At 42.7% G+C, this 14641-nt stretch overlaps 1 protein-coding gene across 3 annotated transcripts; it reads right to left on the reverse strand.

Moving 5' to 3' along the window:
- Positions 1-3659: 3659 nt before the first annotated feature.
- Positions 3660-13596, reverse strand: nfil3-5 (nuclear factor, interleukin 3 regulated, member 5). 3 transcript variants are annotated; one of them, XM_031832495.1, is made up of 2 exons: positions 13289-13596; positions 3660-7364 (listed from the first exon to the last, which is right to left on the reverse strand). In XM_031832495.1, exon 2 carries the CDS (start codon positions 7070-7072, stop codon positions 5417-5419), a length of 1656 nt encoding a protein of 551 aa, XP_031688355.1. In that variant the 5' UTR covers positions 7073-7364; positions 13289-13596; the 3' UTR covers positions 3660-5416. The 3 variants fall into 3 exon arrangements, with proteins under 3 accessions (XP_031688355.1, XP_020324314.1, XP_031688350.1); XM_020468725.2 differs by having other exon boundaries at positions 13475-13581; XM_031832490.1 differs by lacking the exon at positions 13289-13596 and adding an exon at positions 12392-12412.
- Positions 13597-14641: the final 1045 nt, after the last annotated feature.

Genomic DNA, 14641 nt, shown 5'->3' on the forward strand with positions numbered 1-14641 from the left:
AGAAGATGGAGGAAGACGGAGGGATGTTATTATTTTTATTACAGGAAATGAATGGTTAATGATTGTGTTGGTTAGGTTGTGGTGGTTAATGGCTGTGGTGGTTAGGTTGTGGTGGTTAGGTTGTGGTGGTTAGGTTGTGGTGGTTAATGGTTGTGGTGGTTAGGTTGTGGTGGTTAATGGCTGTGGTGGTTAGGTTGTGGTGGTTAGGTTGTGGTGGTTAGGTTGTGGTGGTTAGGTTGTGGTGGTTAGGTTTTGGTGGTTAATGGTTGTGGTGGTTAGGTTGTGGTGGTTAGGTTGTGGTGGTTAGGTTGTGGTGGTTAGGTTGTGGTGGTTAGGTTGTGGTGGTTAATGGTTGTGGTGGTTAATGGTTGTGGTGGTTAGGTTGTGGTGGTTAGGTTGTGGTGGTTAGGTTATGGTGGTTAATGGTTGTGGTGGTTAGGTTGTGGTGGTTAGGTTGTGGTGGTTAGGTTGTGGTGGTTAGGTTGTGGTGGTTAGGTTATGGTGGTTAATGGTTGTGGTGGTTAGGTTGTGGTGGTTAGGTTGTGGTGGTTAGGTTATGGTGGTTAATGGTTGTGGTGGTTAGGTTGTGGTGGTTAGGTTGTGGTGGTTAATGGTTGTGGTGGTTAGGTTGTGGTGGTTAGGTTGTGGTGGTTAGGTTGTGGTGGTTAATGGTTGTGGTGGTTAGGTTATGGTGGTTAATGGTTGTGGTGGTTAGGTTGTGGTGGTTAGGTTGTGGTGGTTAGGTTGTGGTGGTTAGGTTGTGGTGGTTAGGTTGTGGTGGTTAGTCAATGACTTGCATTTACATGTTTGCTTATTACGTAATGATTTGATGATTGTAATTATGTTCGAGGCTTGTTATAGAATGTAATATGTAATACACCTTTTAGGGTATATATTACCATATTCCCAATAGATTGATTATAAATTGACTTGTGAATGGCACTTGGAGTGTTTCATTTATATTATTTCAGGTAATGAATGATGAATAACAGAACCTATAAATACGAGCTAGTCACTGTTATTCTCATCATGTTAGAATACTTTGTAATATTACCACGGCAACAAAGTGACTTGTGGCTTTTGACAATGTTTGATTGACATTATTGTACATAATTTACTGATAACTTACTCATAATTGCTAACAGTCTATTTATAACGTTTATCACGTAACCATACTGTGAAATATCATCTTGTTCCTGACATCCCAGTGAAAGGAAACGCTTGTGCTATTTCTTACATCGACAGCATGTTCCAACTGAGGTGCCAACCGACTCAAATTCCTCTAGAGGCATTTTTTTTTCTTCCAAACTGTTATATAATTTGTTATCCGCGCCGTGGTGGGGTGCATTCTGGGACGGATCCCAGTCGGTCACGTAAAAGCCGTTACTGTTTCAGAGCTAGTGACCCTTGACGATCGTATACAACAAATCTAATCATGATGTAACAGGGGGTAAAAAATCTACACCTACCGTATATACTGTACAGTATATACACCACATATACCACATACACCACATACACCACATATGTATGCATGTGGTGTATATACTGTACATTATATAGGGTGGATGTGTATTAGTAGGTGTAGATATATAGGACTTTACTAGACATATTCGTTTTTTATCAAGAGACATACCTTGTACAGCATAGCATCTATGCTGTTACATAACCTGACCTGAGACCAATGAGTTTACAGTAATAACTCCTGATTACAGGGCTCTGTGGACAGTCTCATTCTGTAGATGCATTTCTTTACAAAGAGACACATCTTTATATTATAGCTGATTCAGTGATTATAAATATAAACTGTGACAAATTAGTCTATTCTCTCATGAGATGAATTGTGTGGATATTTCCATAACAGCCTAAACCCACTGTAAAAATATATATTATGTAACTTTGTAAGATGTGTGAATTACATGTAGCAGCCCATTTCCTGCAGTCAAATGACCTTAGTGGCCTCATGGGTGGAATGTTATTCATATCTTTCATAATTCATAAACATTCTTTTTTAAACGCAGCCGAAAATGTCAAACGGTTTTTGTTATGTTTCAGTCTTCTGTGATGTGTAATATTGGGATGCAAACTCCAAATGTAATACATTTCAACTGTGTGTCTGACATGGTACAGATGTCGTCTTGTTTTTGAGCCCATAACCATGTGTGCGAGGTGTGTACTTTTGGTTCAACAAAAGAAACACCATGTGTGACCCTGATTTAACCCACTGCAGTAAAAGGTCCATCCATTTAGAGACGAGCTTTATACTATTTCCAAATGAGTTTATATGGATATTTCCATAACAGGAAGCCTGGGCCTATAGTGTACTACATTATAACTGTGTTAGGCATATTAGTTTATATGGATATTTCCATAACAGGAAGCCTGGGCCTATAGTGTACTACATTATAACTGTGTTAGGCATATTAGTTTATATGGATATTTCCATAACAGGAAGCCTGGGCCTATAGTGTACTACATTATAACTGTGTTAGGCACATTAGTTTATATGGATATTTCCATAACAGGAAGCCTGGGCCTATAGTGTACTACATTATAACTGTGTTAGGCACATTAGTTTATATGGATATTTCCATAACAGGAAGCCTGGGCCTATAGTGTACTACATTATAACTGTGTTAGGCATATTAGTTTATCAAGAGACAGATGATACACTGTAGCCACACTATTATATAAACTGAACCCAAAAGTTTTCTGCAAAATGTTGAGGAGCAAAAGCCTCTCACCCATTATGTGATTACTGACTAGAGTGTGAGAGTGTGTAGTAGCTTAGTGTGTGTTTATTTGTTGTACTCAGGACTCTGCCGCCCGGCGGCTTGTGTGTGTGTGTCCGTTGGTGGAGTTTAGAGTTTATGACATGAGTAAGTAGGTCACCACGGTTACGTCATGGATGTTAGATTCCGGTGCCCTAACTGGCATGGCCGTTGGGACACAGTGTGTGTGTGTGTGTGTGTGTGTGTGTGTGTGTGTGTGTGTGTGTGTGTGTGTGTGTGTGTGTGTGTGTGTGTGTGTGTGTGTGTGTGTGTGTGTGTGTGTGTGTGTGTGTGTGTGTGTGTGTGTGTGTGTGTGTGTGTGTGTATTTCTGGCCGTTGGGACACAGTGTGCTTGTGTGTCACACTGATGCTCCTCACATTACTATTAATCCTCTTTGCCAGGAAAGATGGGAGGGAGGAAGGAGAGGAAAGAAGGAGAGGAGATGGGGAACACTAGAATACTGAAGCTATTTGTGTTTGTATCTGTGTAGAGTTTGACGGACTCGTTTTAAAAGTTTCGTTCGGTACAGTACTGGACGAAGGGAGGAAGGGAGGAACACTAAAATACTGAAGAGATTTATGTTGCAGAGTTGTAGCTGTGTTTATAGGAGTACAGGACAGAGTCGTAATGATCAGTGTGTTCTGTGCTAAGATGTGTCCTGTAATAAATCATATTTTGGGGAGTTTTCTACATGTTTATGGTTTATATGTCATATAATATATGTCTACTTTTAAACTGCATAAGTCATCTGCCAACTTGATTGAAATATATATTTTTTCCCCTCAATTTCACCGGTGTTCCATTTATGACCATGTGTGTGAATTATGTTTCACCATTAGACCAGAAAGAGCACAACAAAAGTTTTTAAAAATCACATGAAACAATACTTTTAATTTATGTTTTTTTCAACATCCTTTTATTTTTCAATGTTTTCAATCTTTCAACAATCAGAATGAATTGTTGTCATTATAACCATTGCATTACCCATTTCTGGAAAATCAATTTCCTTAACCATCCGGCAAACCACAAACGTTGAACAATATCACAGAGTACAAATGTCAAGGGATCGGGACATGAGTAAAATACATACATTACAGTATCACAATCAGGAAGATACAAGGGGACGGAAAAAACACAATAACCCCCCAAAAGAACTGAATCAAATAGAAAATAATAATCAAATAATAATAATAACAGTATCCAAGAGAGATAGAGAACTATACATTTATACAGAACGGCCAGTAGGCAGGCACGTGGATGTGAGACGTTTAACTAGTACAGCCTGTATGATCCACAGCTGATAAAGCAACTCAATGTAAAGGCCAAGATTGGGGATTGGTTCTTTTGACCTATGAAAAGTAGAGGCACCTTTGAGTGAGAAGAGAGTCGTTTCCCCCATTGCTTCTCAAGTGCAATTACTACTTGATTCCTATGATCAGTAAGTCTAATGAATTGAGAATTTGTTGCGCTCTGTATTGCAATGTACTTTTGTATTCATGGTTTTACCGTTCAAAAAGTGTAGTGTGTAGTCTTGTGATATGTTCGTAACTGGCCTTAACAGGGGCTTTCTGTGTGTGTGTGTGTGTGTGTGTGTGTGTGTGTGTGTGTGTGTGTATGTGTGTGTAAGAGGTCAGTAAAAGGTCAATTGACGGTAGGTTGCTCCAGGCATTTGCTAGTGACATGGAATCTAAAAGAAAGAGTTTCTTGCAGCGGTGGTTCATACAGACATTTTTTAAGAAAACAACTTGAGGCATTTCATTGACATTGAGAACGGACTGTACAAAAACTCACAAGGACAAACTGATAGCTTCTCTTTTTCCACTTCCATTTCTCCTTGTTATTTTTTTCTTGTTTTTCATTTTTTTCTTTGTAAAATATATTTAAATATATGTACATTTATATATCACAGTTATTTACAATCCAAGTGCTTGAAAAATGATTAGGTGTGCTATTCTGCATTAAGCAGGGATAGGTGTTTAGAGAGTAACGGAAACTGGTACAGCTGTTTTGTTGGTGGGGAGGAAGAATGGAACTCATTGTCAGGGGGGTTGGACGTGTTTCTTTGGTCATGGGAATGTTCCCAGAATGCCTTACCACCCACAAAGCAATTGGCCACTTGAGAGTTCAAACCAGAGCCTGAAAACAGCCTTCCATTTTAACGTTCATTCTAACCTTCCATTGTGATGTGATGTTTGTCTTTTCCCGAAGGAAAGAAAATGTGAGTTCCATCCATTCCATTCCCCTCCTTCTTTTCACTCCACCACATTTGCTGAACCAATACGTGATCTATTATTATCATTGTTCATGGATTGGATAAATGGATGGAGTGAGGGAAGAGTCCATATAAAAACATGGCGACACAGTGAACCAAGTCTTTTGAATCTGTCTGTGGTGATTGTGAACATCACTTTGACTGTCCTTGTTATTATTATCATCATCATCGAAGAGGAGTGTCTGTTGGCATAGTGGTGGGTGAAAAGGAGCGAGACACCTGATGATGAAGCAAAACTGAGGTTGGTTGTTGGTCGCAGTATCTCAAAGAGTCTTTGGTGCTCCCTTATTCACACCTCTTATTCTTCCTCCCTGCGCTGGATCCCTTTTTGCATTCCTTCCACACCTCCTCTCGTTCTCTTGCTTCCCTCTGCTAGCAGAATTCTGACTCGTTCCCCGCCTCTTTGTTTTCCCCATTGCTATGGCCGCCTTGTTGGTGGTTGCTAGGCAGGGCCAGGTAGGGATGCTGGGGATGAGAGGGCGGGGGGGATGTGGAGGAGGCGGGGCTTCTGTTTGGCACCTCCCCCTGATTGGACAGCGCTCTGTATTTCAGGCGGAGCTTGTGGGGCAGGTAGGTGGCCTGATCGTCTCCACTCTGACTCTGTGGCACCGCCATCTGTGATGTCGCCCTCTGGTTGTAGCTTCCGACCTCGGAAGAGGAAGATGACGGTGACTCATCATCGCTAGTGGAACCACCTTCTTTGTCTGAGCTCCTTTGATCACCATCACTGGACGAAGTGTCTTTCCCAGATTGGGACTCTGTGTAGAAGCCCTCTCCGGCCCTGGGGCCGCCCTCGTAAGTGAGCACTGGGGGCTCCTCCTCATCCAGGGTACTGAGATAGGCGTTGTTGATGTGGTGCTGGTTGGAGGAGTGGCTTGACTTGTTGCCTTCTTCTCTACTGTGGTGGAGGAGCTCTGGGGCGAATCCTTCCTTGTGGCCGCCATCTTGGGTCTGATAAGGGCTGTACTGGCTTCTCTGTGTCTCCTGATGTCTTTGCTGCTCCTCGCGGGCTCGGTACCTTTGGACCTCCTCTGTGATGGTCTCTGTGTTCTCGGACTGGCTGCTTTGTTGGACCTGGGACTGTTGTTGTTCCATGTCCTCTGCTTGCCTCTGGTTCTGGCTCTCCATATAGGAGGAGCTGGGGGAGCGGTACATCTGGATCACACTCCTCTGGGCTGGGGCCGCTACCTGCTGGGGTGCTGGGCTGGCAGACTCCTCGCGGTAGTTGTTCTGGTGGTTGTGGTGGAAGTCCATGGCACAGTCGGCCTCTTGGGACCTGTGTTGGTGGCCACCGTTGAAGGAGATCCCAGTGGGGAGACCAGCATCCATGTCAGTGTCGTTGGACTCCATCTTGATCTCATAGCCCATGGGCTCAGGGCTGGAAGAGTCGTCAGACATGCACCCGTCGGAGAGGGATCCTCTTGGGGAGTATTTCGGGAGTGGGGTGTGGCGTTCCCCTCTGGTGGACTGTTCTGCTTCGGACGAGTCGGAGTTCAGCAGAGTGTTACCACAGGCACTGGAGTACCCGCTACTGGAGAAGTAGGGGTTACCAGCACTGGACTGTCCGTTTCCGCTGTTGGAGAGCTGCTGGCTCTTCTCCATGTAGGAAGCAGTGCTGATGAGGCCGAAGCGAAGCTTCAGCTGCAGGAGTTCCGTCTTCAGACGGCTGTTCTCATCATTCAGCGCCATCACACGGTTCTCCAGCACCATGTCGTTCATCCTCCTCTTCTCTCTGGAACGCTTGGCCGCCTCGTTGTTCTTGCGCCGCTTCTCCCAGTAGGAGGCGTCCTTCTTTTCGTCGGAGATGAACTCCCGCTTGCGACGGCTGGACATGCTGTTCTTTGAGCCGCCTTTGGTCTGGCGGCGCGGGACGTCATCGTCACCGGGTCTGGGAGACAGTGGCGGGAGGCTCTCGCTGTAGTTAGAGTATGAGTCTATGTCCAGGTCATTGTTGTTGTTGGGAGATGCAAAGTGAAGATTCAGGCTTTCCATTGTTGAGTCCTTTTGACCAGATTGGTGATCTGGCATTAAGGCCAAATGGGGGTAAGGGAGAGGACGAAAGTTCGCTGGAGAGAGAACTTATTTGTATTAGCTTTCTCTTTAAGTCGCAGGATCTGCAAAAAACTCGGGGTGATGTATTTGTGCTTCTCTAAGGCTGAACCTCATTGGTTAAATTACGTGACAAAGTTTTGTGAAATGTGAGTTTCAAAGTAGGTTCTTCTGTATTCCTTGAAGTCTCTAGGATGCAGAAGTGAAGTAGGTCAGTTGGTCTACTGGAATACTTTTTCTTGTAGGCTGGGATCGCTCACGAGGAAACACACTATAGAAAGAGAGAGAATAAGAGAGAGAACATTCATTAGTTACCATAAATACTATGCCTTCCCACTGTGACATACATTAGGCATTCAATGTATTTCAATGCTACTGTACAATGGTGATGATCGAGACAGAACATACAGACCTAGAAACTCATGATGTGATTAGTTCAGGGTATTCTGGAGTTCACATGACTTCATAACTGCGAATCTGACACTTGATCCAAACTGCAATGGATCTGCCATCACTCATACACTGGCATGTCACCATTTGCTTGTGCCCAGAAAGTATACGAGCTACTATGACATAATCATAACATTATGTAAGAAAATGTTTCATCTTGGATTTGAATCTGAACATTCCTTTTGATCACCTTTCACAATCCCTCATACTCAAAAGGAGTTTCCTTTTCTAGACGTAACCCTTATTGGAGTTCTGTGGAGGAGAAGGCGGGGTATTGAGGTGGGCCAGCCTGGGGGTATACAGAGAGGGAGGGTGAGTAAGGCAGCAGCACGACCGGTACCCTACCCACTCCACTCACAGGGATATAGGTCAACTCTGCTCAGAGGCTGCTAGGCGGCAGGTAGCCTAGTGGTTAGAGCGTTGGGCCAGTAACCCAAAGGTTGCTGGATTGAATCCCCGAGCTGACAAGGTAAAAATCTGTCGTTCTGCCCCTGAGCAAGGCAGTTAACCCATTGTTCCCCGGTAGACCGTCATTGCAAGTAAGAATTGGTTCTTAACTGACTTGCCAAGTTAAATAAAGGTTCAATCAAATAAAACAAATAGGCGGGTTGTGCAGGTAAGAGAGGTTCTGAGCTGTCTAAAGCGCTCTCTGTACAGTGTTGTGTAACAGCGCTGCACCAGACAGTCACATAAGAGGGCCAGTCTGACCTAGTGCCAGGGCTGCGGTTACTGAGCGACGGGCATTCAGGGAGGGAGAAAGGGAAGGAGCGCAAACCATCTATGTATCGACCTCTAATAATGTCCCTCTATAACCTTTATCAGTTGCCAGGCGGGATATTTTTTAAATGTAGCTATGAGGTCACATTGGTCTCTTATGGCACAATTGACCTCTTTGATGAATTGTCTATCCATCAAAGAGGTCAACTCAAAGAATCACTAACTTGTGACTTATTGCTGTGTCATAACAGTGGGCTGATGTCCTGAAGCTGACATATGACTTGTTATTCAACTGGCTGTGATTCCCCAACGGCACCAGAGGAGAGAGCCACGGTCTCTTTTCCTTTATAAAATGCCAGCTAGAGAGGCTGCCAGGTATTACACAACCACAGTTAGTTAGTATGTATCAAGTGCATTCTGTGCCCCTACCGACGGGAAACATTGCTCAACATCCCCTTTTCTCACAAGTCACCAACATCGGTCGGTGGTGTTGCTGCATAAGCAGTTCAGTTGACTCATCGAGATGTTACATAACGTAAATGCGCTAATTCCAGATCTGTTGCACTGATGATTCAGAGACATTAATTATGCATCACTTAACAGGGCAGTGTGTCCTATCTAGATGTTCTATTTCTCCACTAGAAAAACAGATCTGCGAGGATTCAACTTAATAATCTATCTAAGTCATTACTGTGTTACAATTACTAGTTCATTATTTTTTCTGAAGCAACTCCCTGAGCCAACAAGACTGCATCAGTCAAAACATTGACAGAGTCCGTTGCCGTTTGTGATTCTGATAACAGATCAAACAGAGCGCTGAGGTAATCATGATGGCCTGTTCTGATTGGTTGCTGTCTTATTGATTCAAATTTTAGTCAAACAGGAAAACCTGTAGATCAGTAACAGAAGCTTTTGGTCAGATATTGTTATCTTATTTTATCTCTTTTTCTATAGATTCAAAATTGTTTCTAATGTTAGGTATTTAATCTGTTAATTTCTGGTATTTGCTACCACTATCAGGCTACCACCACTATATCTAACAATAGCTCAAGTAAGACTAAATAAGGTCTGGTTTTATTTTTGGGATCTGATCTAAAGCCTAAAGATCTAAAGCCACCACATGAGCCATCTCTTTCTCTGTCTCGGTTTTGGTTTTCGCCCAGACACAATACTAGAGGGTGTAGTATGTTTTAGAAACAAAGTAGCGAGGGAAAACTAGAATGTCAGGAATGTCACAATGTTTCCACTCATCGATGAAAAGAAGGGAGAGAGAGAGCGCCAATGCGTGTCCCACTGACCTAAAAACGGAGCGCTGCGCATTTTCCTCTACCTCACTGATATGGTACTGGTACTCCCTGTATATAGCTTCATTCTTGTGTATTTTATTCCTTGTGTTTTTTTATTACTCTGCATCGTTGGGAAAGGGCTCATAAGTAAGCATTTCATGGTAAAGTTCTATCCGGCGCACGTGACAAATAAATGTGATTTGATTTAAACAGAGCTTGCTCTCTGCCTTTGACTGCGTGCCATAAAATAGGTAAATAGAGCTGGAGAGGGAGGAAAATGGATAGGTGGGAGGGATTACAGAGCGCTCTAAAAATAGAGTGATAGAGAAGGGGTATTGGGGAGGAAGGCTGACGAGAAGGGCTTAGATGAATTCAATTGGTGGACACGACATTAAAGGAATTTTACAGACACTGCGGTACGTTGTAAAAAACATTTTTTTTAAACTTGAAGAGCCTACGTCAGCAGCGCAAAATCGGATTATAAAACCCCTGATGATTGATACGCAACACGAATTCCTGGATACTATATTTGACACCGAGAGGGGTCTCTATGCTACTCTATCTCTATGCAGACGATAAATAGCATGCATTAGATACTTAAAAAAAAAAAAAGCATTGACGTCAGAAGGCACACACCCATGTTCCATGTCAAAATCCGACATAACATATTTCATAGAGCTGTGAGGACCGGGCTGATGTGCTAGTGTTCTGAATGTCATTGTGACAAGTTTACAAAGCAGAGCTTGCCTAATGCTGAAATATTAGCCACACCTACAGGTCACACACTGGAGGTCAGAGTGAGTACATTTTAGAGGTTGAATTCTCTCTGTAATATTGAGGTAAATACTGGATGCTATAGCCAAATTATCATTCCAAAGGGATAATACAAAGAAAAAAGCATTGAAGATTTTCAAAAGCCAGAATCTCCCTTGCTTCCCACACAATTATCAAGCTGTAGGAATGACTCACTCACAGCTAGGATTTCACCACCAGCGAGTTTAGCTGGGGGGAGATGTTAAAGACGGATGGGAAATGTTAGCACAGCCAAAGCCGTTCTCAGGCGTTTCACCATCACCTTTGACCCCCCAAAGGCAAGACTGAGTAATGCAAAGCATCCCTTTTCCCCTCAATCTCCAAGACATGATGAGCCACCCACATAAATGGACATGTGGTGGAGAGGCCGGTCAGGGTGCCTCCATTTTAGGTTCTGGCTTTGTCTTCTAAGAAAAGGCACCTAGAATCTAGGGAGACATTCCAGGTCAACTCTGAGTTCTATATAAGCATGTCGTCCTCTCTGTCACATGGGCTTGGAGACTAGGCTACCCCCTTGTTTTCCATCTGCAACTAGAGAAATGCACATTCTTTATGTTCAATTTTCCTTATCAATGTTCTTATCAATGTCCATTTAGGATGTACTTATCGTCATTTGAATAGGCCAATACGTTCCAACTGACCAATATAGATTGCACCAAACCTGTGCCAAACATCTCTAATCCCTCTACAACTTCCTACCCATAAAGATCTGTAATACTGCAACATGGACTTCTGCTCTCCATTCACTTGCAATAAAATGAGGGGTGTTGTTTGCTAGGTGTAAGTCCAAGCATCCTTCAAGGTTATAGCCTAGATTAAAGTACCCTAAAAGTGACTTCACTATCGGGCAGCCAAAGTGTTCCGCTGCTTCAGATTCCACAGAGGCTATATCTAAGAGTGGCAGGAGTCAGCTAAGTACTACGAGCCCCCAACACGTTTGCCTTCTAGTGTTTTTATATATGGCCGGCTTGTACCAGGCAGGTACACACTTAATCAGAATTCGCTCAATGAGGCTGTGTGGCAAAGTCAAAGAAACGCCCTCCTGATTATGTTTCATGTCACAGTGAACCGAGTTGCAGACCAAAATGTAGCTCTGAGTCTTTCCACACATCCTGCTTTCCTCCAGTCTGAGTTAGACTGGTTTGTCCAATATTCACATTGGGAAAGAAAGGCTGTTCTGTAAACAGACCAACTGGCAGCAGCCTAAAAGGCTCGGTGACTGCTGCTCTGCCGACGGAGGGGTTTCCCTCTATTGCATCATGTCCTGGAGTTGGACAACGCAACACACACAAGCCCTGTTTTGGGTTATTATCTTAATTACGCAATAGAGCTCGTCCCATTAAGATCCCATGGGAACAAGCAACTTTATAGACTGGCAGAAAATACCGGAATTATACCACCAGGTATAATTACACCTAAATAGGATTTGAGTGTTTTGTTTGAGTACAGATTTTGCAAGAAATATATAAATAGCAAATATAGTTGTACTGACTGGTGGATGACTGTAACGCATTCTGCTTAGGCTATGGGAAATCACGTACAGGCTAGTGTTAAACATTAAACATATGGCCGGTGAAAACCTCAGGGCACAAGTCTCGATTGGCAACACCTGCTTTTACTTTGCAACAGGTCAATTAAATACAAATACCTCTAGATTTAAAAAAAAAAGGGGGACAAATGAAAAAAGAAATACATGTGATATTCCTAATTGTTAAATATCAAGGCACATGCTTGCAGATCTCTGTCTATGAATTAATTCTGCAAACTTTCCCCCAGCCCCCATGAAAGACCATGATTCTATTCATTCTCCTCCTCTCATTCTACTGCGTAGCTTACTAGTGCATAGCTATTATGTCATATGCCATACCACCCCTCAGCCCCCCTCAAAATAACTCTATGGACTGCTTATAGATGTGTAATAACATGATTATAACTATCCTTTGTGCCAAAATTCCATGACATCTAGTTTTGACCAAATATTTATCACATAAAATGACTAATGGCATAGAATGGATGCAAACGCAAGACTTACAGCTAGTAATCGCTCTTGTTCCAAGTTCCAGAGAAAAGCTACACGTGACGTCCGAACATCTTCGACAGGCACATGGAATGTCTGAGGGTCTGACTTACAACACGACAAAAGGAGGTCACCGATAGGAACGACATCAATAATGACGAACTTGCCTGCACCAATAGACAATTTATTGCACTAAAATAAAAAAGAATGTTCTATTCGTTTTCAGTATACTTTGCCTATAATTAACCTACCTATATATTATTAGATTTATCAAGGCTATTAATGACAACTTCATAAATAAAATATAGGTCACACACCTGCTTTTTAGATTTAGCAACATGTCAATAAAACAAATATTTTAAAGTAAAGAAATAAAAAACGTCTTTTAAACTACAATAACTCCAGACAATGTTCTTCACAGCAAGAGGCCACCCCCAAAAACGGTTTGATTTTCCAATCTATTGCACAGTGGATTTACTACCCATCCATTGAACAAATACCATGAGGGAAAAAACGCCCGACCTGACATTGAGCGCATTGAGCAATGTGAATCGGCTTCTCTTTACAACAACATCCACCACTTTACAATACAGTGCCTTGATTAAAACTGAGAATGTTCTAAGCTTGAGAAATATACAGTATGAATGAATAATTGGGAAAGGGAACTGGTTTAAAATAAACCACAATGACTACAAATAAGTCAAAGTCACACATACAGTGGCTGTCTACCGGTAGGGGCGAGTCGCCCGCATGTGAACAATACCCATACCTAAAAGCATAATGAGAATCTGAATTCCCAACAGTGTTGCACTTTTAAACAAATATCAAATTCTAAATAATTTGCTATCCAGCATTCAAACCAATCGAACATTTCCGCACAGAATTAAGCACATCAATAGGACTCCAACGCACCTTTTACGAACAAGTGACGTGTCTCCAGCAAAAAATGCACAATGCCGGACACAAAGCAATCGCTTTCCGCAGTTGAAGTTGGCTCGTATCCTCTATTTCTTTCAGCAGAAATGATCAAATAGCTAGATGTTTCATTTGTCTGAGAGAATTAAAAAAGCGCTCGATAGCAGCTCTAGCTCCTCTTACTTGCTCTGAGGTCAGTCTGTCTGGTTGTATCTTACTAGAAGCAGTGTCTCCCCCTTTTGCGTTGAGTCCCGACTGTTATGTTGGGCGCTTGCTCCAGTTTCTCTCCCTCTCCCCTCTAGAATGTGTGTTAGTGGGTCAGTGGTTGCGTAACAGCTCATAGGCTGCCTCGTCACGTCTTTTTTGTTGGCGCGCGCGCTCCCTGTTTGCCCCCACGGTACTGATACCTATTGCTTCGACCTGATGCAACACAATTTGGCAGGACCGGGCCACCGGACCAGTAGTATCTGAATTGACTAGCGCCAGACAGAATCAGAATGAGATTTCGGTCAAAGATTTGGTTAGGTTGGCCAAAGGGCGAGGTGAAGATAAATAGCCTAAAGCTTGTTTAGCCTACCTGTGCGTGTGTATGTACACGTTTTATTATACTTGTAAGTACCAGAAGTCCTTACAAGAATAGTAAACCAACAAAAATTCAGAGAAGTGAGGCCATTTTGCTTTACTTGCAAAAAATGATTTTAGGTTTAGGGTTTAAAGTTAGAATTAGGGTTGGGGTTAGGATTAAGATTAGGATTTAGATTTAGGGATTGGGATTACTTTAAGGGTTAGCGGTTAGGGAAAATAGGATTTTTAATGGAAATCAATTGTTCGTCCCAAAAAAGTCCTCACAAGGTGTGTGTGTGTCATATACAAGATATGCCATACCATATGTGATTGAAGTGTATCATTGCGTTGGTTGTGTGTTATTATAGGTGTGTGTGCATAAAAAATCCAGGATGGGGGCATAGAGAGAGAATTAATTCAAGGATGATGTCATCATTGTCTTAGCTAGCTCTCTCTTAGCTAGCTCTCCCAATCAACACCTGTGATTACTTTATGCCTCGCTGTATGTCTCTCTCAAATGTCAATATGCTTTGTATACTGTTGTTCAGGTTAGTTATCATTGTTTTAGTTTACAATGGAGCCCCTAGTTCCACTCATCATACCTCTGATACCTCCTTTGTCCCACCTCCCACACATGTGGTGACCTCACCCATTATAACCAGCATGTCCAGAGATACAACCTCTCTTATCATCACCCAGTGCCTGGGCTTACCTCCGCTGTACCCGCTCCCCACCATACCCCTGTCTGCACATTATGCCCTGAATCTATTCTACCACGGCCAGAAA

This window comes from Oncorhynchus kisutch, linkage group LG1, assembly GCF_002021735.2.
Source record: "Oncorhynchus kisutch isolate 150728-3 linkage group LG1, Okis_V2, whole genome shotgun sequence".
NCBI classification, from domain to species: Eukaryota; Metazoa; Chordata; class Actinopteri; order Salmoniformes; family Salmonidae; genus Oncorhynchus; species Oncorhynchus kisutch.